Source organism: Leucoraja erinacea, chromosome 9, assembly GCF_028641065.1.
Source record: "Leucoraja erinacea ecotype New England chromosome 9, Leri_hhj_1, whole genome shotgun sequence".
NCBI lineage: Eukaryota > Metazoa > Chordata > Chondrichthyes > Rajiformes > Rajidae > Leucoraja > Leucoraja erinaceus.
The window spans coordinates 62,596,389-62,622,794 of record NC_073385.1 but is presented as its reverse complement, the minus strand read 5'-3'; the positions used below and the strand labels follow the sequence as shown (position 1 = coordinate 62,622,794).

Below are 26,406 nucleotides of genomic sequence, written 5' to 3'. Positions count from 1 at the left end.
ACAGGTGATTTAGTAGACTTTGACGAGGTATTGACACTTTGTTTCTATATAGAGGGGTAATAGAGGTAAGATATGTGATTTGAGAGTAAGTATCGTCTGCGGGGTCTACGACTAACTCGGGCTAAAACATTAACCAGCTCATGACTGAACGATACAACGTCTTGAAAATGATCTTTTTTAGTCTGCCTGCAGAAACATCCTTTTTTGCCAATTTTCGAATTTGGCGTTTGACTTATATGTAAATCTGAACTGATGTGACATCTGGTTGGAGTTGGAAACAGTAGCTATTGAAAACACACACCCATAAACACTATGGATAATTGTAAAAGACATCTGTGTCCCGAGGTTTCAGGGAGGGGTGTAGATTAATTCTAGGATTTAAAAAATAATCTAACCCATCACTCAGGGTGATGTGCTCTACTGATGAAGCAGCAAAAACTTGCACTTCCAAAGATCCTATGGCTATAGAAGGGTCTGATCTTATGAGCTGCACCGCAAAAAATTCCTTATCCTTTAGTCCCTTCTTCAGCAGTTGACAAAGATCAGCATTTCACGTGTTTAATATGTTGTTACGAAATATAACTATTAGGGGAAAAAATTCCATGAGCCATAATTGCCACATGCATACCCAAAAAAGTAGAGGCCAAGTCATTTTGCATGGCATTTTGTTTATACCGATAGACCGCAAAAAGGCTGGAGGATGTACAGCAAAACTGCATTCCAGAGTGGTCTGTGTGTGTTTCCAGCCAAACATAATGAGACCAATTCTTATCAGAGAGCTGTTCTGACTCGCTAAGGGTTACTCCAGCATTTTGTGGCTATGGAGCGAATGGCTTGGCGAATGGCGAATGGCCCAAAGATCGCACCACATGCATACCCAAAAGTGAAATGTAGAAAGTTAGCGTGTAGGCTGGCCGCCAAATTCAAAATCTATATTTTGAGGATGTTCTGGGCTTATCCTAAGCGGAAAGGTGTTATTTTCAGGTCTGTATCAATCAGGGTGAGCTGTAGATGGGAGCCATGACGATAATTGCGAGCACATCGCAAAAAATTCACTACGGCTTTGATCCGCTTCCACCCAAAGTGCCGCTCTGGCGGCGGCAGGCAGCATCTTGGCGGTTTCGTCAGGGCGGTGTACGGCCAAGGCAGCGGGTGACGAAGGGTGTTGTTCGATAGCGGCCACACCGCCTCCTCCCCACCCCGGCCTCCCACCTCTCTCCCGCTCTCGTGCGAGAGGGGTTGTTTGAAACGCCGTTGGCCCCAGGCACTCCCTCCTCTATTCAGTCCTCACTGACATCCCCCCCCCTCCCCCCCCCATTCCCATCTCCTCTATTCAGTCCCCCATCAATCTATTCTTCACCCCCAATCTACCCACCCTAGCCTAGCATTGATTCTCCTGCCTCCCCTCCCCATCTAACACCCCCCCCCCCCCCCCCGTCCATCCTACACTGGCCCCCCAATTCATCCTCTACTGACCCCCCCCCCCCCCCCCTTCCCATCCATCCTGCACCTCCCCCCCATTCATACTGCACCCATCCTTCAATTCATCCCATACTGACCCACTCTCCATTTACCCTGCACTGATCCCCCCCATCCTGCAGTGATCTCCCCATTCATCTTTTACTGATCCCCATTCATCCTGTACTGAACCCCTCATTCATCCTGCACTGATCCCTTCGCGCAGCCTGTACTGATCCCCACATTCATCCCGTACTGATCCCCCATTAATCCTATACTGATTCCTTCATTCATCCTGTAGTGATCACCCATTCATCCTGCACAGACCCTCCGATCCACACTGTCCTGACCCCACCCCCCCCCCCCATCCATCCTGTACTGATCCCCCTATTCAAGAAGAATGGGGGAACAATCTGAAGAAGGGTCTTGACCAGAAATGTTGCCTATTGTCTTCGCTCCATAGATGCTGCCTCACCCGCTGATGCTCCTCCGGGGCACGCAAGATGGGAGAAGAGCGGCAACCTCGAGATCGGGTGGGGGAGGAGAGGGGATAGAGGAAGAGGAGGGAAGCAGGGAGGGGAGAAGAGTTATGGAGGGAGGGGGTGACTGAGGGTAGGGGAAAGGTGAGGAAGGCATTGGGGGAGGGTAGGAGGAGCGGGAAAAGAAGAGGGAAGAGGGGTAATGAGGGTGGGAGGTAGGCAGTGGGGAATAGAGAGAGGAGGGTAGACGGGGAGGTGAGGAGGGATAATGGGGGGTGGGGAAGTGGAGTGGGGAATAGGGGGGTAAGAAGGGGAGAGGAGTTATGGAGGGAGTGACTGAGGGTAGGGGAAAGAAGAGGGAGGCTGAAGGGGAGAGTGCTAGGATGAGGAAATGAGCTGTGCCTGTGCAGTTGGGGGCTATGGGTAAGTGGTGCATTATTGCATTTGGAGACCAAGCCTCTTGTGTGACAGGGACCCAACGGGTCCCGCTTAGTCTAGTGCTCTCTAAAGGTGTTGACGCAATGAGTATTTCCAACATGCTCTGTTTTTTTTGTTTTTTCCACCTTGTGTAACTTCATGGTAACGTTTGTTTTCAAGAAGTCTTACACAGTGCCAATGAAAGTTTGGCTCTATTAAGGGAATTTTTTTATTTCTGATACACAGGTGCTATGTTTTTTGTTAATCAGTGTAGGAATGTTACAAAATTTTGAGATTATAAAAATCAAGCCTGTAATTTATCCCATCAGATGAAGCATAAAAGTAACTTTAATTTGATACCTTATTCACTTTCATATCTTCAGTATCAAAAAGTTTTATGTCATTTCATACTCTGAAATTAGCATCTTGTTCCCTATTGCTTTTCCATTGACTTAACACAAAAACTGATCGAGGACAGTCAAAAGCCCATAACTTTCTTAAAAATTAAGAGGTGAATGAAAATGTCAGTTATTATAGATTGCAGCATTCTGAAACAAATATGAAACATCTTACTTGGATGACCTGAAATTATAGCATATAATTAGTTAGTTACCTAATTGTAGATAATTACAAAATTGACCGTTGTGACAGAAATAGTAATAAACACCTAGACTGCCTTGAAAATTCAAAAATGTGATATTCTCAAGATCAGAACTTTAATATTAATGTATTATATGCTGTAAGTCCGTAACAGATAGGTAAATAAATTACAATTTCTAGAAATAGACCAAGTCTTTATGGAGAAGATCAGTTGCTAGCTGGTACATTGGCATATCATAATCAGTAGCATCATCATACTCCTCAGATTGTAACCAATAAGCAACTCTGTGCACCTTGTTTTTCCTCGACTTTCCAATTTTGGCATTGTAAACTACAAGTTTTTGCTCTTGACATGCTTTTCTGCTCACTACTTTCCCATTAAGAATGTCCTGTAGATCATCACATTTGGAGTAGTCCAAATGCAGATAATCTTTGCGAATGCTGTCTACATCAGTCTCTTGCTGGGCATTTGGATTGACAATTTTGCATTTCTTCTTCGGATCCATCTGTTTAAAATGTAAAGGAAAAAAAAACAGCATTAACAGAAACAAGTTATTATTTGCATTTTTAGGAAAAAGGGTAGAAATCAAAAAGTTAAACACTAAAACAAATAATAAATACCCAACAAAAAATTCATACTCATCAGTTTCATCAAATCAATTAATTTCATCTAATCAATTAAATTCATCTAAATTACTTGATCAAAACATCTATCCATTTCTTAAGAAAAGGCAAATGTTTTTTAAATAGCCTAAGTATCCAAATAACAAATAACAAACCGATCCTATTCACACAAGAATTCACAATATAACATGATTTTTAAATCTCACTTTGTCATGCCAAATGGAAGGAATTTAATGTTTAATTCCCATAAATTAATCCAGAAACACCCACTCTCAAGTTAATCAAAATCATTATTTTTTGCACAATACATCTGACTAAAACTGTACTGTGGATATTTAGTATGGAAATATTTATCATGGATAGACAATAACACAACATGTAGATGTTCTTATTACATGATTGTGCAAAAAAATAATGAATTTGATTATCTTGAGTGTGGATGTTTCTGAAATGTGATCGATTGGAATGTTGCCATTGCCATAAATTTGAAGCCCATATCGGCAAGCAAGACATGGCCGATTCGTATGGGGGTCTAAATAACATTTTTCGCATCATAAGATTAAAATGAAGCCACACCAAAAAGCAAGATAATATGTTAAATAAACGACATACCTTTTGTTTTGTCCTGATATTACGATCCGTGATGTTAAAGGCGTTAGAAGTCGCATTTAACTTCAATCCAGTAGTGCAATCGTCCAACAATTAAAAAAAAAACTGGAACGGAATTGCGGCCGATTTTGCTTCATCAGCTAGCAGCCCGAGGAAATCCCTTCGACAACCAATACAAACCTGCATTTTAATCCCCCCCCCCCAAAGTCTCCGGAATCGCACGCCCAGGCAGTCGCAAATCAGCAGCGCTGATGGTAGGATTTCTAACAACGCTAATCACTATTGGTGTTTCCGCTACTATTTTGTTTATTTATTGTTAAAATGTGGGAAATTGCTGTTACGGTTATGATTGTTCATTCGTGGCGGTCAGCTACCTTCCTGAATCACAAATAGCAGCTTCCTGTGATTACTTTAGTGTGATGATGGAAACACACAGTAGCCTAATTCAAAATAGGTTTCCCTGCTCAAACAACTAGAGTGAATAGTTTGAATTTTCTGCACACTCATTATGGAGTTAGAGCTCGTAGGTCTTGACATTACATCCTCTGCCATCCTGCAAAAAGATGGAGATATGGGATAGGTTTTAAAATAGATAAAGTGTTCCCAATCTACTTCATACAAGTCTTGCGCCATTTACATGCATCAAGGTGTCTGGCTGGAAAAATGGGCTATTTTGTTAACATGGTAAATTTAGGTTCTCCTCGTCTCATGCCAAGATTCCAGGGAATATGTCAGTGAAAAGGAGATAGAAGTTTTTATTTAATAAGCAGATTTTCCAAGCAATTTTTGTAAGGCAGGACTGCTTTCTTAGTCCCACTGCAGTTTGCCCTTCCTTCTGTTGATCTTTCCTTTTCTGGATATAATCACGAGTTCAGACGCCCCCTCTCTTCCTTTGTTTAATTATATGAATAGTAGCTGCACATTTTCGACAGGACCAATCTTGGCCTATAGATACTTGCTCTAGGTTTTACTCTTGCCATAAATATCATCCCTTGTTCTCTGGATTATTAATTCAATAACATATACTCTTCAGTTTCAGGCCTTTTTGTATATTTCAATCAGTAAGTATTGTGGATATATGGGGATTTGTACGTAAGGTCAAAGGGAGTGACGCACGGAGTAGCTCAAGCCTTCTGGAGTACATGGGAGCTTCCGACATACACTAGTAACACACGAAACACATACGTTCTTACCTGTTAAAAACTGCTAAAATGGTCAATATTTGCACTGTAAAAAATTGTGGAAATAGGGGTAACCGTGAGAGAAACCCGCCAAAATCACTGCTGCTCATGGACTTGCGAAAGAGCAGCGTGCCGGTGGATTGAGGGCACATCCCGGCCCTGACCACCTGGGGCTGGAGGGTGACTGAGCGGTCTGACTCTAGCACCAAGGTGTAAGCAGCCGAAGAAGCGGATCCCTCCGGACAACCCCCACTCTCCCCCCGGGGTCAGCGCTGTCCAGCCGTGGCCGCCCTCCGCCCAGTCTCCTGTGGACCGCACTGTCACGGGCTGTGGGTCGGCAGCGCCCACACAAGGGACCGGGACCGTGACCCCGGGATGGCATGTATTTTAGTTGATACTGGCCTCAATATTGAATTTTCTCTGCTGCCTTTTCCATAATTAGCATAATTCATATTTATGTGGAAGGTGAAGATTAAAATTGTTAAATACTGAACTTCCTTTTGTTAATATTCAATTACTACATGATTACTGTCTTTACTCTGCAGCCTCCATTTAACCTGGAGTTTACTGCTTTTATCATCACACACGAACATGCCATTATTCCTTGCAAAATTGGCAGGGCCTGATGGTCTGCATCCCAGAGTACTCGAGGTCGTCCTCGAAATCATGGATGCATTGGTGAAAATCTTCCGAAGTTCTCTCGTCTCTGGATCAGTTCCAGTGGACTGGAGGGTAGCCATTGTAACCACGCTTTTTGAGAAAGGAGGGAGAGAGAAAACGGGGAATAGAGGGGAAGATGCTTAAGTCGATTGTTAAACATGTTATCGCAGCACATTTGGAAAGCAGTGACAGGATCGGACAAAGTCATCATGGATTTATGATGAGGAAATCATGCTTGACTAATCTTCTGGGATCTTTTGAGGATGTAACAAGTAGAATGGATAAGCGAGAGCCAGTGGATGTGGTGTATCTCGACATTCAAAAAGCCTTTGACAAGGTCTCACATGAGATTAGTGTGCAAAATTAGAGAATCTGGTATTGGGGGTAGGGCATTGATATGGATGGAGAACTGGTTGACAGACTGGAAGCAAAGAATAGGAATTAACGGGTTCTTTTCAGAATGGCAGGCAGTGACCAGTGGAGTGCCGCAAGGCTCGGTGCTGGGACACCAGTTATTTACAAAATATATTAACGATTTAGATGAGGGAATTAAATGTGACATCTCCAAGTTTTTAGATAACACAAAGCTGGGGGGCAGTGTGAGCTGTAATGAGGATGCTCTGAGGCTGCAGGAAGACATGGATAGGTTGGGCGAGTGGGCAGATGCAGTATAATGTGGATAAATGTGAGTTTATCGACTTTGGTGGCAAGAACAGAAAGGCAGATTATTATCTGAATAGTGTCAGAATAGGAAAAGGGGAGGTGCAACGAGACCTGGGTGTGCTTGTACATCAGTCACTGAAAGTAAGCATGCAGGTACAGCAGGCGGAATAAACCTAAAGGCATGTTGACCTTGATTGCGAGCGGATTTGAGTTTAGGAGCAAGGAGGTCCTACTGCAGTTGTACAGGGCCTTGGTGAGACCGCACCTGTGTGCAATTTTGGTCTCATAATTTGAGGAAGGACATTATTGCTATTGAGGGAGTGCAGCCTAGGTTCACCAGGTTAATTCCCGGGATGACGGAATTGACATGATGAAAGAATGGGTTGACTGGGTGTGTATTCACTGAAGTTAGAAGAATGAAAGTGGATCTAATAGAAACATATAAAATTCTTAAAGGATTGCACAGGTGAGATGCAGGAAAAATTTACCTGATATTGGGAGAGTCCAGAACCAGGGGTCACAGTTTAAGAACAAGGGATAGGCCATTTAGGACTGAGATGAGGAAAAACATCTTTGCCCAAAGAGTTGTGAATCTGGAATTCTCTGCCACAGAAGGTAGTGGAGGCCAATTCACTGGATGTTTTCAAGAGAGAGTTAGATTTAGCTCTTGGGGCTAAAGGAATCGAGGGATATGGGGGAAAAGCAGGAACGGGGAACTGATTTTCGATTATCAGCCAAAATCATATTGAATGGCGGTGCTGGCTCGAAGGGCCAAATGGCCTACCCCTTCACCTAGTTTTCTATGTTTTCTATGTTCTGTGAATCACCTGAACTTTGAACAAATTCTTAAAATTGTTTTTTTGTCTTGTCTAGCAATGGAATCTGAGAAATTGGACGGTTTCGAGAACAATTCAATGTCGCCAAATGCTGCTGAAACAAGCAAATGGAAGCAAAAAGAGAAGGCAGATTCGCTGTTACACTGTGACAGTCCACAAGAAGAGAATACTAGTCTTCAGTCAGAAACGCCACAAACATCAGTAGAGACAAAGAATACACCGAAACTGATTGAAATTATATCAGATTGTAACTGGGAATCAGAACGTTCCAATATTCTTGGAGTACTTGCTCAATATACTGCCAATAAGAGACCTTTGGAGAAAATAAGATTTGGCAATTTTCTTGTTGAAATTGTGTCAAATTATGGAAAAAGTCGAGATCCTTCACCTGGAAGTGTGCTGATTTCTAGCTCAGTGGTAAAGATTTCCCAGTCCAGTGAAAAAGAGGGAAGTGGCAAATACTCAGGTTGCAATATGTCTGTTCCAACCACCTCCCAATCTCCTGGAATCCAGCTGACTGAAACACCACCAATTGCACCAAAAGAAACTTTACCAACACCTACCAAATGTACAGTGCAGGAAAAGGAGGTAACCACATTTCACTTGGGCTCAATAGTAGGTGGCAAGCAAAAGCCTGCCTTTGACCCACCAACATCAACTTCTCGGAAAAGCGGTATGATCCAGGTATGTGCAAGGGGAAGGGAGAGTAATGAAGTGTTCAACTAAATAGAAGTAAATTAGTTTCTTGATTGAGAAGTTTAGTTTCTTTCATGGAATGTGGACATTGTTGCCAATATCAGCATCTTTTTTTTTTTTTACCGTAATGCTCTTGAGAAGATGGTGATAAGTAGTGGTCTTGAACCAGATTTGCATTTAAGTAAAACAGTATACCATTTCAAGTTAAATGTTGATATTTTATTTAATTTTGCTTAATCTTTTCACTTATAATAGGGACTTTGATAGAAATGTATCTGTGATGATTTTCTGAGGATTGTCTTATGATTTTTGCTTTGTGTTTTCCATTATTTGTTTTGATTAGTTCACTGGAAATGCCAATGGTGATACGAAGCTGACACTAGGACAGGTTGGAGCTCTTCATCCAGTGAATTGGGTGACAGCTAACCATAAAAAGAAAATTAAAATAGTTGAACCATTCAAGATGTCCTCCAGTACGGTTGCCTCATCAGCCTCTGCTCATTTACCCTCAAAACATCCAACAACTTGTTCCACATCCACTGGCAATGACTTTTTAAGAGATCCAAATGATGCCACTCCTGTTAACCAGGCCAAAGGTATGAAGGTTAGCTGAAAATCTAGTACTGTTGAGTGAGAAATAAGGCCAGCAGAAATTTTGAGTTCTTGACGCAGATGTTAATATGCTAGCATGTGATGGATGGCTGAGAATACTGAAAGCAACTAGGTTCAAACCAGATTGTTAAGATTTCCAGGTTGTAAGGTGCACACACCTGAAAGGCAGATGGAATAATATGTGATTCATTAGATGACGTTTTAATTTAACCAGAGTGGTGAAGGAAAGCTTGCAACTTTTATCTCTTTAATGCATCTTATGAAGCAGTCGGGCAGTGGGGCTTGTCAATTAAAAGTTGGAGTTCAGAGGGGCCTTGTTGGGTTTGTGACATAGGTTTTGTTAATACAGGTGCACAACCTTTTATCCGAAAGCCTTGGGACCAGACACTTTTCGTAATTCAGAATTTGTCGGTCTTCGGAATGGAAATTTTTTAGCGTAGATTTTAATGGCTGGCTCAGTGGTAGAGTGTTCGGCTCATATCCGCAAGGTCGCGAGTTTGCGCCTTGATCCCGGCAGATACTCGGTCGCGAGTTTGAGTCTTCAATGTCGTTTTTTCTTGCAGAATAAATGTTTGTATGAAATGCAGTGTAGGAGAGGTGTACTGACTGTGTGGGCAGAACTTTGGAAGTGATTGCCCACCAGTCTAAAAAGCCGCTGTGTCTCCCTGTCCCTGGGATAGTAGGGGGCGATCAAACAGCACAATACCCCCCTCCCCCTCCAACTCCAGAGGAATCCGCTCCCCGATGGGCCGCTACGACGACAAGTGGCAGTTTGCCCACAGCCCGAGTTGCGCCACCCCAAGAACAATTCGTACCTTGCACACAATCAGCTTCTGCCCCTACGTGTTCCTCTGGAGTTGGAGCGGGACTGGGCTGGAGTTGCTGCTGGCTGTGGGTCTCTGGGATCTCCGTGCTTGCAGTGGGCCTGGGGGTCGCTGTCCCGTTGGTCCTGACGTCTCCGGCCACCCCCCTGGACTGGAGCTGAGACTGGGAACTGTACCGCCCTTGCCCCCTCCCTCTGCAACTGCAAACAACCCCACTCTCCTGCAAGGGCGGTACAGTTCCCGGAGGATAGCAGGTGGCCGGAGACGTCAGGCCCAACAGGAACCCGCTCCCCGATGGGCCCCTACGACGCCCCGAGCTGCGCCCCGTCATCCGCAACCCAGGTTCCTCTGTAGTTGGAGCGGGGCTGGGCTGGGCTGCTGCAGGCTGTGGGTCTCTGGGTTCTCCGTGGGCCTGGTGGTCGACGTCCAATTGGTCCTGACGTCTCCGGTGACTTGCACGGCCCTGCTGCCATCGCCGACGTGAAAACAGTACAAAGCCCCCGCGCCGGTGCAATGAGCGGGGAGCTGGAGAGGGGAGGGAAGGGGTCACACACATGGCCGGGAAGCAGAGGGGTGTAGGTGGGGTGAAACTGAAGGGAGCGACAATCTGCTGCTGCCTGCACGCTGAGTTAAAAAGTTCCCACGCAAGACTCACGATACACTGTGTATCGTGTCTACCGTGGGAACTTATTAACTCAGCGGGCAGGTAGCAGCATATTGTCAATTATTAACCCTCCCGCACAATATACCCTCACCTTCTCTTTTATGGATGGGGATTTCGTTCCCCTTTTTTCGAGGACCGACCGGAGGTTCCGCTGTCACCTCTGCGGGCCGTCCTCGGTGAACGTCCTGTCTCCCTGTCCCTGGAATAGTAGGGGGCGATCAAACAGCACAATACCCCCCTCCCCCTCCAACTCCAGAGGAATCCGCTCCCCGATGGGCCGCTATGGCGACAAGTGGCAGTTCGCCCGCAGCCCGGTGACCCCAAGAACACGAAGCCCCTTGCACACCATCAGATTCTGCCCATACGGGGAGCATGTTCCTCTGGAGTTGGAACGGGGCTGGGCTGGAGTTGCTGATCTGGGATCTCCGTGCTTGCAGTGGGCCTGGGGGTCGGTGTTCCGTTGGTCCTGACGTCTCCGGTGACTGGCACTGTGCTGCTAGGATCGCGACGTGAAGACAGTACAAAGCCCCCGCGCCGGTGCAATGAGCGGGGAGCTGGAGAGGGGAGGGAAGGGGTCACACACATGGCCGGGAAGCAGAGGGGTGTAGGTGGGGTGAAACTGAAGGGAGCGACAATCTACTGCTGCCTGCACGCTGAGTTAAAAAGTTCCCACGCAAGACTCACGATACACTGTGTATCGTGAGTCTACCGTGGGAACTTTTTAACTCAGCTGGCAGGTAGCAGCATATTGTCAATTATTAACCCTCCCGTGCAATATACCCTCACCTTCTCTTTTATGAATGGGGATTTAGTTCCCCTTTCTTCGAGGACCGACTGGAGGTTCCGCTGTCACCTCTGCGGGCCGCCCTCGGTGAACGTTTTCAAGGACCGAAAAAATGTCGCTATTCGGAGGTTTTCGTTATTTGGATCTTCGGATAAAAGGTTGTGCACCTGTACCAAGAAGAATTTTCTCACCAATTCATAGGTGCACTAAACAATGTAGATTCATAAAACTCTTAATTCATTTTAAGTGAGGGGTATGATTTGAGGTTTTGTGAGAACCGGTTAGGCCAACGTTGTTGTTTACTACAGCAGTGTAATCAGTGTAAGGAATCTGAAGATTTTCTTGTTTAAGAAGGAACTACAGATGCTGGAAAATCTTCAGATAGACAAAAATACTGGAGAAACTCAGCGGGTGAGGCAGCATCTATGGAGCGAACGAAATAGGCAATGTTTCGGGTCGAGACCCTTCTTCGAAGAAGGGTCTCGACCCGAAACGTTGCCTATTTCCTTCGCTCCATCGATGCTGCCTCACCCGCTGAGTTTCTCCAGTATTTTTGTCTACCTGAAGATTTTCTTGAGACGTTTCTGAAAATCATCTTCCCGCTGGGCCTCAATTTCATTGCTTGAAATTTAATATATTTGGAGCTTTGATGTTCATAGGTCAGCTTTATTGGTTGTGATACTCACTGATCAAACTTCAGTGAAGTTTAACAATGTTGTGGGAGATAAATGGGAGAGAAATGTAAAGCCGCTCATTGTGAATAGGCATTTTAATATTCTTTCATTAACATTCCACGGCTTTTTAAATGAATAACTGCTCACATCTTGATTATACTTTTAATTTTTCTGTATCTTTTCTCCTTGCAGAGGATTATACTTCTAACAAGTACACTCATCTTGTAATAAATAAAGTTGGAGGTTTGTGGAAAAAGAAATCATCCTTCAGTACATTGGAGCCAGTGCTTAGCAGGCAGCAGCTTGATACTCCATTATCGACAGTCAGCACTAATGTGTCGGCAGGTATTTCACCATTAACAACTGTTGGGGTTATGCCAGCTACCTCAGGTTCTGACTCTGTCATGCCTGATACATCGCAAAAGAGCATTTCAATGGTTGCAGTAAGCACAGGTGCTGTCTACACAGCGGGATCTCGTTTATTAAAGAGCTTAGAGACTACAGATGCTGTAGGGTCACAATTCTCTGGAATATCAGCAGCAAAGAGACTTAGAGAAGAGAGTGTAACTGCAAGCACAGTTGAAATTCCAACTAAAAGTACATCAACTACTCATTTTGCTGTTATATCTGCAAGTGCTTCAGGAGTCAGGACAATGCCAACGTTAACTAAAGTGCTTTCCCCCAGTGCCTCTACCATAACTGCTACTGCTATAACAAATACTGTAAATACAAGAACAACCATTATGTCAGTAGCATCGATGGCGAACAAGACTCCAGGTAAGCTCTGATTTGACTTACTTGAGTACAAAACTATGACATTTGGAATGGAGCTTGCTCAATAATAGGGCTGTATACCACTGAACAACACAATGCTGCAATCAAGTGCACAATCTTTCACACTGTTTAAGAAGGAACTGCAGATGCTGGAAAAATTGAAGGTAGACAAAAATGCTGGAGCAACTCAGTGGGTGAGGCAGCATCTATGGAGCGATGGAATAGGTGACGTTTCGGGTCGGGTATGAAGAAGGGTCTCGACCGAAACATCACCTATTCCTTCGCTCCATAGATACTGCCTCACCCACTGAATTTCTCCAGCATTTTTGTCCTCCTTCAATCTTTCACACTGATACTTTATAACTGCTATTGGAAATGCATTAAAAATAATTTATTCACCTCTATGAAAACCTTTAGATTTCTAGGCATCCACAACTACCTAATTTATCTCTATCATATTCTATATTCTGAGAATGCATAGATAAAGGAAATTCCTAGTTTTCAATTCCCTAGTTCTTTAAATAGGTATGTTACAAAACCTACCTGAATCGTGGCTGAGCATCTGCCCTACCCCGTGTGCGCGATTTTGGCGCTGTTTAGAGGGGGCGGGTTTAAAACGCGATTTTTACTAGGCTGTTCCAATCGAAAATGTTCAGCCTAGTAAATCATTAACGGAAAATCGCTGGAAGACCCCGTCGCAAAAGGTATTATTAGTTTTTATGGCCTTGTATAATATTTATAGTAGTTTAAAAATCACTCTCTCAATCCGCAACCTCTCGCAGCCCCAGGGTTTTATAAAGCAAACAATTAAAGGTATGTACCTTATTTTTACATTAAATGGGGCTTGTATATAACCCTGTATATAAAGTTTTCTATAGCGAGTAGTTCATTTTGGGCTCTTTATATCCCGCAGTATTTTTCTGGGCATTTGAGGGCACAAATCCAGCGCAATGTGAACGTTCTAAACCAGCGCGTTCACAGGAACCCACTAGAAAGCCGATTTAAATTGACTTTAATTTACAGCAATTGAACACTAAATTCCTTCCATTTGGCCTATAAATTGATGTAAATGAGATTTAAAAATCATGTTTTATTGTGAATTATTTGTGAATATTATTTGGACACTTGGGCTATTTAAAAATGTTAATCATTTATTAAGAAATGGATAGATGTTTAGATCTAGTAATTTAAGTTTGAAATTAGCTACAATTGGGTAACTAACTAATTATATGCTTTAATTTCAGGTCATCCAAGTAAGATTATTTTATATTTGTTTCAGAATGCTTCAATCTATGATAACTGAAAATTTCATTCAGTTCTCTTAATTTTTAAGAAGGTTATGGGCTTTTGACTGTCCACGATCACAGCTTTTTTGTTATGTCCATAGAAAATCAATAGGGAACAAGATGCTAATTTCCGAGTATGAAAATGGACATAACTTTTTTATTACTTGAGATATGAAAGTGAATTAGGTGTCAAATTAAACTTATTGTTATGCTTTATCTGATGGGATAAATTGCAGACTTGATTTTTTAAATCTCAAAATTTTGTAACATTGCTACTTTAAAGACACTTGCCTAATGCCAAAATAGGAAATATAATTTTCACAAGACACACAACATTAAAATTTGCAATTTTCTTTATTCACTTCATCACATGTACTCTTCAATGACTCATGAAAAAAACTAACACTTTTAACAGTTTCATTCCTATTTTTTCAGCTAAGCAGTCAATAAATTCAGCAGCCTCTGGAATATTTCATTTATTTGCCCTGTCTATGAATGAACTCTTGTATTTTTAAAACTGCAATGGAGTTTGACCATCATTAGCTTCTTTTCAAAATCAAATATACCCGAATGCATATTTTCTTACAATTTGGATATCTAATCAAATACACCTCTAATTACCCTTGGTGCTATTTCCGATGTTAAGTTTTCTCTTCCCATTTTGGCTTAGCAAGAATGAGGATTTTTAGTGGGGTTTTTTCCAATTACTTCTTGCTAGCTGACTTAGCTTGTAAACGACATATACCAATAAACAAGCCCAAAATGTCGACTGTCCATTTCGCTCCCACAGATGGTGCTTGACTCACTGAGTTCTTCCATCAGACCCTTGCTGCAGATTCCAGCAAATGCAGTCTCTTGTTAACAATTCTCTTATCCCTTTTTCGTCTTTTTTTAAGTCCGACTGATGACTTGGGGATGTTTTCCATTAAAACCCCAGAACTACTACCCTTTCCCAGAGAGGAAAAAAAGATTGGGATGTTTCCTATAAACTTCCCATTTGTTTATATTATTTATTGCCTTCCCAGTTCCACAATGTTTCCTTTTTTGAATGTTGTTTCTAAATTATTTAATATAACTTGGTCTATAATTCCTCCAGATATACTCTCCTGGGTGTAGATGCGTCTCCTACCAACACTCTAGTTTGTATCTGCAGTGAACTTTGTCTTTATCCTTATTGCAAATCATTTAATATTCATCTAAGCATCAAAGCAATGATAGTTCATGAATATATTTCCAAACCATTGGGAATCTTGTTGCTGGTCCTTTAATGATTTAGCAATTCTTTTGATTCAATAAGTTCTATCCATGTTCTAATTGTCTCCCTACTCTGACCTTCTTAATTGTATAATGAGTATCTTCAAAGTATAGCTGGTGGCTCACAGATAGAATTGGTACCACCAAATGCTAGATTTTCTATTCATTCGTTTCACAAGGTTGAATTTTGTGAGAATAGTGATGTTAGAATGGTTTATTCCAAGCTGCAGAGTACATTTTATTGGTGGGTATTGAATAGCCACCAAGTAATGGAAGTGATTTTAAGCATGATGTGGTATGCAATTTATTTTATATACAAATGGCCAGTTTTTTAAATTCTAATTTTAATACCCTTTTATATTGGTGGAACTGTTGGGATTGACCTCAAGTATCGCTTTCTTGCACTAGTTTTTTAGGTACCATTCTTGCACTATATGATGAAGAGCCAGGGACTTGACTCTAATGTTCTGTGTAATAGCCAATAAAGCACTTTTCGCATTCTCCCATTGCTGTTTATGAAAGCCTGCAGTACAATCCTACTTGTTTCACAGAAAGGAAAAAAGTTAGCAAAAGTTAATGTGAGACTGACTTAGACTTAGTTACTCCCACATTGTTGAGTGCATTGGGCAGCAAGCTTTTGCCATTCTGTTCGGTTACGTTCGACGTCTTCCACCCTTGATAGGTTAGCGTCCCGGGCTTCCAAATCCTTCTAGAATGTTCGACTCCATGTGAGTTTTGGTCGGCCTCTTTTCCTTCTTCCGTCAAGTTGCCATGTCATTGCTATGTTAGGTGCACGTTCTGGTGACATTCTGAGTATATGTCCTGCAAATTTCATCCTGCGTACCTCTATGTCCTGGCTGAGAGGCTTTTTTGCAGTTTCCCGGTAGATCTCCTCGTTTGTGATGTGGTCTCTGTAGCTAGTCTTCAGGTTCTTCCTCAAGCAGAGTTGTTGGAATGCATCCAATTTATTTTTCATCTTCACATTGATTTTCCATGTCTCACTGGCATTGAGGGCTGTAGGGAGGACTACGGACTGGAAGAGCTTGACTTTTAGCATCTTGGAGGCAGGTTCATTGGTATCATTTAAAAATAAATTGGATAGGCATATGGATGAGAAGGGAATGGAGGGTTATGGTATGAGTGCAGGCAGGTGGGACTAAGGGGAAAAAAAGTTGTTCGGCACGGACTTTTAGGGCCGAATTGGTCTGTTTCCGTGCTGTAATTGTTATATGGTTATATGGATATCCCGCTACTAGACCATATTGGTTGCATGCGTCTGAAGACTGATGCAGCTTTACCAATTCGGGAGTTGATGTCGACCTCTACATCGCCATCTGCTGTGAACATGCTGGCAAGATAGGTAACCAAGATAGATAGCAGCATGTTCACAGCAGAGTGTGAGACTGGGATAAAGAAAAGAAAATTAACCCAATATTTTCAGTTTTTATGGAAGAAGACGCGGACATTTTTCAAGAAATAGTGGTGAGCTACAGGTTTAGTGTGAAGAAGACCTGAAAGATAAATTTGTATTAAAGCAATTAACGTGACCGAAACCCCATAATCAAATGATTTGCATAAAGGTTGGTGGCTTTGGAGATGCTGAATGCATTAGTTCCTCATATTCCTAAATTTGATAGATTTTCAAAATGATTCCCACAAATTAGAAGGGAGCAAAAGTATCCTCATGATTTGATAAAGATGGGTAATTATAGGCCAGTTGCCTTGCCATCAATGTGGGAAAAATGCTTCAGTCTGAAGAAGGGTCCCGACCTGAAACATCACCAATCTATTTTCTCCAGAGATGCTGCCTGACCTACTGAGTTACTCCAGCATTTTGTGGCTATCTTAGGATTTACTCCAGCATTTCGAGTTTATCTTAGGATGTGTTTAACAATCAGGAAATGGTGGAAATAACTGGATTGTTGTGAAATTGAGAGTTTATAGCCAGGGGCTCAGAATGGCACAGGAATCTGTTCTGTGGAGGGAACTGTTCACAACTTACTAAATGCAGTGTATTCACTTTTGCTGATGAGACAAAGCTGGGTGTCAGTGTACTTGGTGAAGGCATTGCACAGTGGCAGAGAGATAAAGACAGATTAAGTGAACAAGCATGGACGTAACAGATGAATGTAAGAAAAATGCTTCTTGACAGAGACCAGGGTACAATCCAGACCTCAAGCGTCTCTGCACAGACTTCATGTGGGTGCTTCTGTTTCCTTCAGCATTCCAAACACGTGCAGTTCAGTAGATTAATTGACCAGCGTAAACTGCCCCTTAATGTATAGATGAGTGGTAGAATCTGAGGGCAATTAATAAGAATCTGGGGAGAATACAGAATGGGATTAATATAGGATTGGTGTTAATGATCGGTGGAAATCAGTGTGCATGGTGAGGCAAAGGGCCTGTTTCTGTGGTGTATCTCTTCATACATACATAATCTTTGTCTTGACTAGATTTTCGAGAACAAGGAGTAAAAGTTGCATAAATTGAGTGTGTCATTCGTGAAAAAGCAATTTCTCTGGAATTCTCCACCCCAAGTGAACTCTAAAGGTTTAGTCACCAAGTACATGCAAGAAAGGGACAGATAATGCAATTGAGAATATTTAGATTAGGGAATTGAGGAAAATGGAATTAGTGCAAGAAAATGGTACTGGGGTAAATAAAATCGTCCCATTGAATGAGAAACCAGACATGAGAGCCAAATAGCCTACATATCTTATTTTTCATATCATTAACTTGGGCAGAATAGTTTACGGAGACAGAGTTTTGGTGTAATCCAAACCCATTACTTGGAATCGCGTTACTCCTTGCTTCCACAACCTAAAAAACGGGCATTTAGTTTCTTGATGATCACCTTTTTTCCCCCAATGATCTGCAATAAGGGCTGAATCCTCCCACTCCTCCCCTCATGTCACAGCAAGATTGCAAGCTGTCTTCAATGATGATTGTTGTGCCTTATGGTGAAATGTTTGGCACAGTACATACAGTGCCCTCCATAATGTATGGGACAAAGACTCATCATTTATTTATTTGCCTCTACTCCACAATTTGAGATTGATAATAGAAAATATCACATGTGATTAAAGTGCACATTGTCAGATTTTAATAAAGGCTATTTTCATACATTTCGGTTTTACTACGTAGAAATTACGCAGTGTTTATACATAGTCGTCGTCGTCCCCCCCCCCCCCTTTTTTTTTCAGGGCACCATAATGTTTGGGACACATGGCTTCACAGGCGTTTGTAATTGCTCAGGTGTGTTTAAATGCCGCCTTAATGCAGATGTAAGAGAGCTCTCAGCACCTAGTCTTTCCCCCAGTCTTTCCATCACCTTTGGAAACTTGTATTGCTGTTTATCAACATGAGGACCAACGTTGTGCCAATGAAAGTCAAATAAGCCATCATGAGACTGAGAAACAAGAATAAAACTGTTAGAGACATCAGCCAAACAAGCTCATCAAAATCAACTGTTTGGGATATCATTAAGAAGAAAGAGAGCACTGGTGAGCTTACTAATCACAAAGGGACTGGCAGGCCAAGGAAGACCTCCACAGCTGATGACAGGAGAATTCTCTCTATAATAAAGAAAAATCCCCAAACACCTATTCGATAGATCATAAACACTCTTCAAGAATCAGGTGTGAATTTGTCAATGACCACTGTCTGCTGAAGACTCAATGAACAGAAATACAGAGGGTACATTGCAAGATGCAAACTACTGGTTAGCATAAGCTAACCGCAAAAATAGGATGGCCAGGTTACAGTTTGCCAAGAAGTACTTAAAAGAGCAACCACCATTCTGGAAAAAGGTCTTCTGGACAGTCTTGTGAAGATTAACATATCAGAGTGATGACGAGGGCAAAGTATGGAGGAGAGAAGGAACTGCCCAAGATACAAAGCATACCACCTCATCTGTGAAACACGGTGGTGGGGGTGTTATGGTCTGGGCATGTATGGCTGGTGAAGGCACTGGCTCACTTATCTTCAGTGATGATACAACTGCTGATGGTCGTAGCATAATGAATTCTGAAGACTCATTGGCCGGCAGTTCATTCTACAGCAAGACAATGATCCCAAACATACTGCTAAAGCAACAAAGGAGTTTTTCAAAGCTTAAAAAAAATGGGCGGTTCTTGAATGGCCAAGTCAATCACCCGATCTGAACCCAATTGATCGTGCCTTTTATATGCTGAGGAGAAAACTGAAGGGGACTAGCCCCCAAATAAAGCATAAGCTAAAGATGGCTGCAATACAAGCCTGGCAGAGCATCACCAGAGAAGACACCCAGCAATTGGTGATGTCCATGAATCGCTGTCTTCAAGCAGTCATTGCATGCAAAGGATATGCAACAAAATACTAAACATGACCACTTTAATTTACATGGCATTGCTGTGTCCCAAACATTATGGTGCCCTGAAATGGGGGGGGACTATGTATAAACACTGCTGTCATTTCTACATGGTGAAACCAAAATGTATAAAAATGGTTTATTAAAATCTGACAATTGCACTTTAACCGCGTGTTATTTTTTCCTATTACAAATCTCAAACTGGAGTTCAGATGCAAATAAATAAATGATGGGTCTTTGTCCCAAACATTATAGAGGGCACTGTATCTCTTGCTGTCCACTTCTCCGATATTTCTTTCGGCTCCTGAAGACTGACCACTGGTACGCTAATGATTCCGCAGGAGATGATGACTTCCTGCCACCTTACTCTCAACCTGATTATTTATTCTGTATGTAATCTAAGCAGTATTGTTGCATTGTTTAAAATTCCTCTTTAAGGCTAAGAAATTCTATTTTTGCCAAGCAGACTAACTCATTGATGCATTCATATTGTATTTTGTTATGACAGGAGTATCTAAGCATCCTGAAACTTCCAACTTCACTCCTCCTGATTTTTCTAAAGCCACAAATTCTGACAGACCACAGCTCCTTATGATCCCACTGAAGTCTACTCCCACTGTCCGGCCTGCACAGAATCTGCAACTCGCACCCGGACAAAAGATGATACTGCAGCCCCTCAAATGTCCAGGTGCAAAACTCTTCCAACATCCAAATGGCCAGATTATCCAACTTCTGCCTCTACCAAATCCTGGTCCAGTGAGTCGACCAAACTTCCACCCAAAGGTCACTTTTGTACGGAATCCAGGTGAGTTCTGCCGTTGCATCTCGGAGCAGACTTTCAGAAGATTTTATTGGTTTTGTTCATCTTTTGCCTCGTTGTTCATGCACTGTTTTTGTGAACCCCTGTTATTTTGATATGACACAGTGTGTACTTGGATTAAACTATATTTTAGAATAATTTAATTGTCAGACTTTGCAGAGATTTAAGCATTTAACTTCCTGCGAATTAATATTTGCTTTAATATTCTGATTAATGTTGCTAATTTTGATCATTCTTTTTCATTGAGAAATGTGGCTTGTCTTGAAGGTTTCTAGAAGAGTAATGTTTTGATTAAATGCAAGAAAATATCATAATTTTGATGTGTGTCACTTGGGACATTTATCAAAAATTAAGACATAGAAATGAGATGATTCCCTCAAAATTGCTCTACAATTCATTATGGTCATAGACAATCATCACCCGATCACTTTGCTGTCAGATTCCTTTCCCTTGATTGTATCCATTTATCCCTATTTTGCACTGTCAACTTGACCACTTTGTAACAAATACTTTGCACATTTAGATACAGCACCTTCAGATTAATTTTTTTTAAAGGCATCTTCACATTTTTATATGGTAACCTATTTGGCATTGTCATGTTTTCATGCTTCAGTTCTTTTTGCTAACTGTTCTGTTCCTTCCTGACACAAACTGGTCAATCGTACCCCCTTTTTTATATAGCTCTGCATCCACGTTGTTACCATGTAACATTCCAGGACTCCACTCGGGCTCTTCCTACCACTGCCCCCATACTTTATTTAGCTTAAAGTCTTATTTATCTCCCTATCACTAGAACTCTAGTCCCAGCATAGTTAAGGTACAGTGGTCGACAACAGGGTAACTCTCTCCTTCTCTAATAACCATGTCGGTGCCTCATACATGAAATCCACTTTTCCTACACCAGTCTGTGCTCCACATATCCATTTAACTGACCCTATTAACTGTGAGCCAAATTCGTCATGACTCTGGTAATAATCCAGAAGTTATTACCTCTGTTTTATTCTTTTTATTTAGACCCTTGTTATAACCATATAACAATTACAGCACGGAAACAGGCCATCTCGACCCTTCTAGTCCGTGCCGAACACATAATCTCCCCTAGTCCCATATACCTGCGCTCAGACCATAACCCTCCATTCCCTTCCCATCCATATAACTATCAAATTTATTTTTAAATGATAAAAACGAACCTGCCTCCACCACCTTCACTGGAAGCTCATTCCACACAGCTACCACTCTCTGAGTAAAGAAGTTCCCCCTCATGTTACCCCTAAACTTCAGTCCCTTAATTCTCATGTCATGTCCCCTTGTTTGAATCTTCCCTACTCTCAGTGGGAAAAGCTTTTCCACGTCAACTCTGTCTATCCCTCTCATCATTTTAAAAACCTCTATCAAGTCCCCCCTTAACCTTCTGCGCTCCAAAGAATAAAGCCCTAACTTGTTCAACCTTTCTCTGTAACTTAGTTGCTGAAACCCAGGCAACATTCTAGTAAATCTCCTCTGTACTCTCTCTATTTTGTTGACATCCTTCCTATAATTAGGCGACCAAAATTGTACACCATACTCCAGAATTGGCCTCACCAATGCCTTGTACAATTTTAACATTACATCCCAACTTCTATACTCAATGCTCTGATTTATAAAGGCCAGCACACCAAAAGCTTTCTTTACCACCCTATCTACATGAGATTCCACTTTCAGGGAACTGTGCACAGTTATTCCCAGATCCCTCTGTTCACCTACATTCTTCAATTCCCTACCATTTACCATGTACGTCCTATTTTGATTTGTCCTGCCAAGATGTAGCACCTCACACTTATCAGCATTAAACTCCATCTGCCATCTTTCAGCCCACTCTTCCAACTGGCATAAATCTCTCTGTAGACTTTGAAACTCTACTTCATTACCCGCAACCCCACCTATCTTAGTATCATCTGCATACTTACTAATCCAATTTACCACACCATCATCATCCAGATCATTGATGTACATGACAAACAACAGTGGACCCAACACAGATCCCTGTGGCACCCCACTCGTCACTGGCCTCCAACCTGACAAACAACCATCCACCATTACTCTCTGGCATCTCCCATTCAGCCACTGTTGAATCCATCTTGCTACTCCACCATTAATACCCAACCATTGAACCTTCTTAACCAACCTTCCATGAGGAACCTTGTCAAAGGCCTTACTGAAGTCCATATACACCACATCCACTGCTTTACCCTCATCAATTTCCCGAGTAACATCTTCAAAAAATTCAAGAAGATTAGTTAAACATGACCTTCCAGGCACAAATCCATGTTGACTGTTCCTAATCAGACCCTGTTTATCCAGATGCTTATATATATTATCTCTAAGTATTCTTTCCATTAATTTGCCCACCACTGACGTCAAACTAACAGGTCTATAATTGCTAGGTTTACTCTTAGACCCCTTTTTAAACAATGGAACAACATGCGCAGTACGCCAATCCTCCGGCACTATTCCCGTTTCTAATGACATTTGAAATATTTCTGCCATAGCCCCTGCTATTTCTACACTAACTTCCCTCAATGTCCTAGGGAATATCCTGTCCGGACCTGGAGACTTATCCACTTTTATATTTCTCAAAAGTGTCAGTACTTTCTCTTCTTTGATCCTCATAGTTCCCATAGCTACTCTACTTGTTTCCCTTACCTCACATAATTCAATATCCTTCTCCTTGGTGAATACTGAAGAAAAGAAACTGTTCAATATCTCCCCCATCTCTTTTGGCTCTGCAGATAGTTGTCCACTCTGACTCTCTAATGGACCAATTTTATCCCTTGTTATCCTTTTGCTATTAATATAGTGGTAGAAACCCTTCGGATTTACTTTCACCTTACTTGCCAAAGCAACCTCATATCTTCTTTTAGCTTTTCTAATTTCTTTCTTAAGATTCTTTTTACATTTTTTATACTCCTCAAGCACCTCATTTACTCCATGCTGCCTATAATTATTGTAGATCTCCCTCTTTTTCCGAACCAAGTGTCCAATTTCCCTTGAAAACCAGGGCTCTTTATAATTTTTACGATTTCCTTTCAACCGAACAGGGACATAAAGATTCTGTACTCTTAAAATTTCACCCTTAAATGTACTCCATTTCTCTTCCACATCTTTCCCATAAAACAAACTGTCCCAATTTACTCCTTTTAAATCCTTTCGCATCTCCTCAAAGTTAGCCTTTCTCCAATCAAAAATCTCAACCCTAGGTCCAGTTTTGTCCCTCTCCATAATTATATTGAATAAAGAATTATAATTATGTTGTATAAAGTTTCAGAAGATCCTCGGTATCCTACTTATAAAGTTGGCAAATACATTGACGGCTGGATTCTTCTATGCTCCAGCCAGGAATTTATATTAATTTAATTATTTTGCATCGTCATATTTAATTGCTTTAATAGTTTTAACTATTTGTTCATTTTATTTTGTTAAATGGAGTTTAATTAGTCAAGTCACATTTATTTATATAGCACATTTAAAAAACAACTCTCGTTGGCCAAAGTGCTTTACATTTGTTATAAGAATAGCACAACAAAACACACTACATACATATATACATGTAGCCCTCACTCAGAGGATGTCAGGAAAGGCTTGGGAGTATAGATAAGTCTTTAGTCTTGACTTAAAAGAGTCGATGGAGGGGGCAGTTCTGATGGGAAAGGGGATGCAGTTCCACAGTCTAGGGGCTGCAACCGCAAAGGCGCGGTCGCCCCTGAGCTTATGCCTAGACCGTGGGATATTCAGCAACCCCAAGTCGGCCGATCTGAGGGGCCTGGAGGTGGAGTGGTGGGTGAGAAGACTTTTTATGTAGGTGGGGGCAAGCCCATTGAGGGCTTTGTAGACATGGAGGAGTATCTAGAAGTTTATACGGAACCGCACAGGGAGCCAGTGAAGAGGCCAGGATCGGGGTGATGTGGTCCCTTTTTCGGGTGCCCGTCAGGAGTCTAGCTGCGGCGTTTTGGACCAGTTGCAGGCGGGACAGGGAAGATTGGCTGATGCCAGTGTAAAGGGAGTTGCAGTAATCCAGGCGGGAGGAGATGAATGTGTGGATGATCTTTTCCAGGTCATCAAACTGGAGGAATTGTTTTATTTTAGCTATCATTAGCTATCAGTTGTTAGAGATTAGTGTCCCACAACTGGCCCTGATAGGCATCTATGCCTTTTGATCTCCTGGCATTGTCTATCCCTCTAACAATACTGGCCTTCACTATAACTGCATCACTTTTAACTCCCTCACTGGTGCTACAGTCTCTTTTGCAATGTTCACGCAGGTTGCAAAAGGCTCAAATTTACCGGACCAAACACAGGGTCCAAGGCTTCTGGATCCCCACACCCCCTTCACTTACATAGAAACATAGAACATAGAAATTAGGTGCAGGAGTAGGCCATTCGGCCCTTCGAGCCTGCAATATTCAATATGATCATGGCTGCAGGAGTACAAGGCCAAAAAAAATATAGCCAATGAACTGGCCTCAACTACCTTCTCTGGCAAGTTCCAGAGATTCACCACTCTGTGTGTGAAAAAAGTTCTCCTCATCAAATCGAGTTTTTTGGTTGGTCTCTTGGAAATTTAATCTAAGCACACTGTTGGAGAAAAAAAAAATTCACTTCCCTGGCTTAATGCAATTTTGCACGAAATAAAGTGCCGACCTGCCGAATAAAGGGCCTTCCCGAGTACCTGCCTCTCCGATTAGCGTTAAACTCGAGGTACTTCTACGAGACTCTTCCACGAAAAAAGCTCCGAGTTTCACGAAATACCCGCCTACGTAATTCTACGATACTCCACGAGCACGTACCCGCTACGTTTGATTTTTTTTTTTTTTAAACTCGGGAGAGCTCTTGGGTGAACTCGCATTGTGGGACGGGCCCTTTAGGCGATTTTTCGGGCAACTGTGAAGTTGCCGGCAGTTGCCTGAAAAAGCGGCAAGTGGAACGGCGACTGTCAGAATGGAACACACACAGTCAGACAAACACACAGTCAGACAAACACACAGACAAACACACACACACACCACACACACACACACACACACACACACACACACACACACACACACACACACACACACACACACACACACACACCCCTTCCTTCACCAGCCCTTATGCGGTGGGAGCTCTGAGTTTAATTGGTAAGCCAGGGTGTGACAGACACACATGCATGATATATCCTTTAATAGAGGGGGGAGAAGGAATGGAGACAGCTTTTAAGAAGGCAGACAACTTTTAAGAATAGGACCTCCTGGCGACCCATGACGGCAGGAGAATTCTTGCTACTCTCCATGACGGCTACAATTGGTTAATTGATAACTGGAAATAGCCCTTAGTGCAGATGGGTAGTAGGAGAATCGGGGAGGAATTGGTGAGCATACGAGAGGGAATAGATTGGAGGAAAAGAAACAGAATGAGGTCAATGGGATTTCTCCGATCGAATGCTGAACAGCGTAAGGGAAAAATGAACCTCTCACTGACACAAACGACTTCCATAATATAAGGCATAGGAGCAGAATTAGGCCATTCAGCCCATCTACTTTGCCATTCAATCATTTTTCCCTCTCAACCCCATTCTCATGCCTTCTCCCATAACCTTTGACACCCTTCCTAATCAAGAACCTAGCAATCTCCACCTTAAAACGCAGTGTCTTGGTCTCCACAGCCATCAGTGGCAATTAATTCCACAGATTCACCACCCTTCGGCTGAAGAATATTTTCATTTCCAATTTAAAGGTGCATCCCATTATTCTTTGGCTGTTTTCTCTTGCCCTGCACTTTCCTATTACTGGAAACATCCTGTCCACATTCACTCTATCTGGGCCTTTTATTATCCGGTAGGTTGTAATGAAATCGCCCCTCATCCTTCTAAACTCCTGTGAGTATCGGCACAGAGCATTCAAACTTTCACCATATGTTAACCCAATCATCCCCAGGATAATTCTCGTAAATGCTCTCTGGACTTCTCCAAATTCAGCACTTCCTCAGATATGGGACCTAAAACTTCTCATAATATTCCAAATGTGGCCTCACCAGAGCCTGATAAAGCCCCAGCATTACCTCCTTGCTTGCATTTTTTAGTCCCTTCAAAATGAATGTTAGCATTGCTTTTGCGTTCCTTACCA

At 42.2% G+C, this 26,406-nt stretch overlaps 1 protein-coding gene across 7 annotated transcripts in view; it reads left to right on the top strand.

The window, feature by feature from the left end:
• Positions 1-26,406, top strand: part of mgaa (MAX dimerization protein MGA a) — a 114,756-nt gene that overhangs the window by 69,459 nt on the left and 18,891 nt on the right. For 6 of the 7 annotated variants that reach the window (XM_055640990.1, XM_055640991.1, XM_055640989.1 and 3 more), the window contains exons 13-16: positions 7,565-8,211; positions 8,567-8,819; positions 11,974-12,558; positions 19,952-20,248. In XM_055640990.1, the coding sequence (XP_055496965.1) occupies positions 7,565-8,211; positions 8,567-8,819; positions 11,974-12,558; positions 19,952-20,248 (1,782 nt within the window). The remainder of the gene's footprint in view (positions 1-7,564; positions 8,212-8,566; positions 8,820-11,973; positions 12,559-19,951; positions 20,249-26,406) is intronic. The other variant, XM_055640994.1, reaches the window with a different exon arrangement.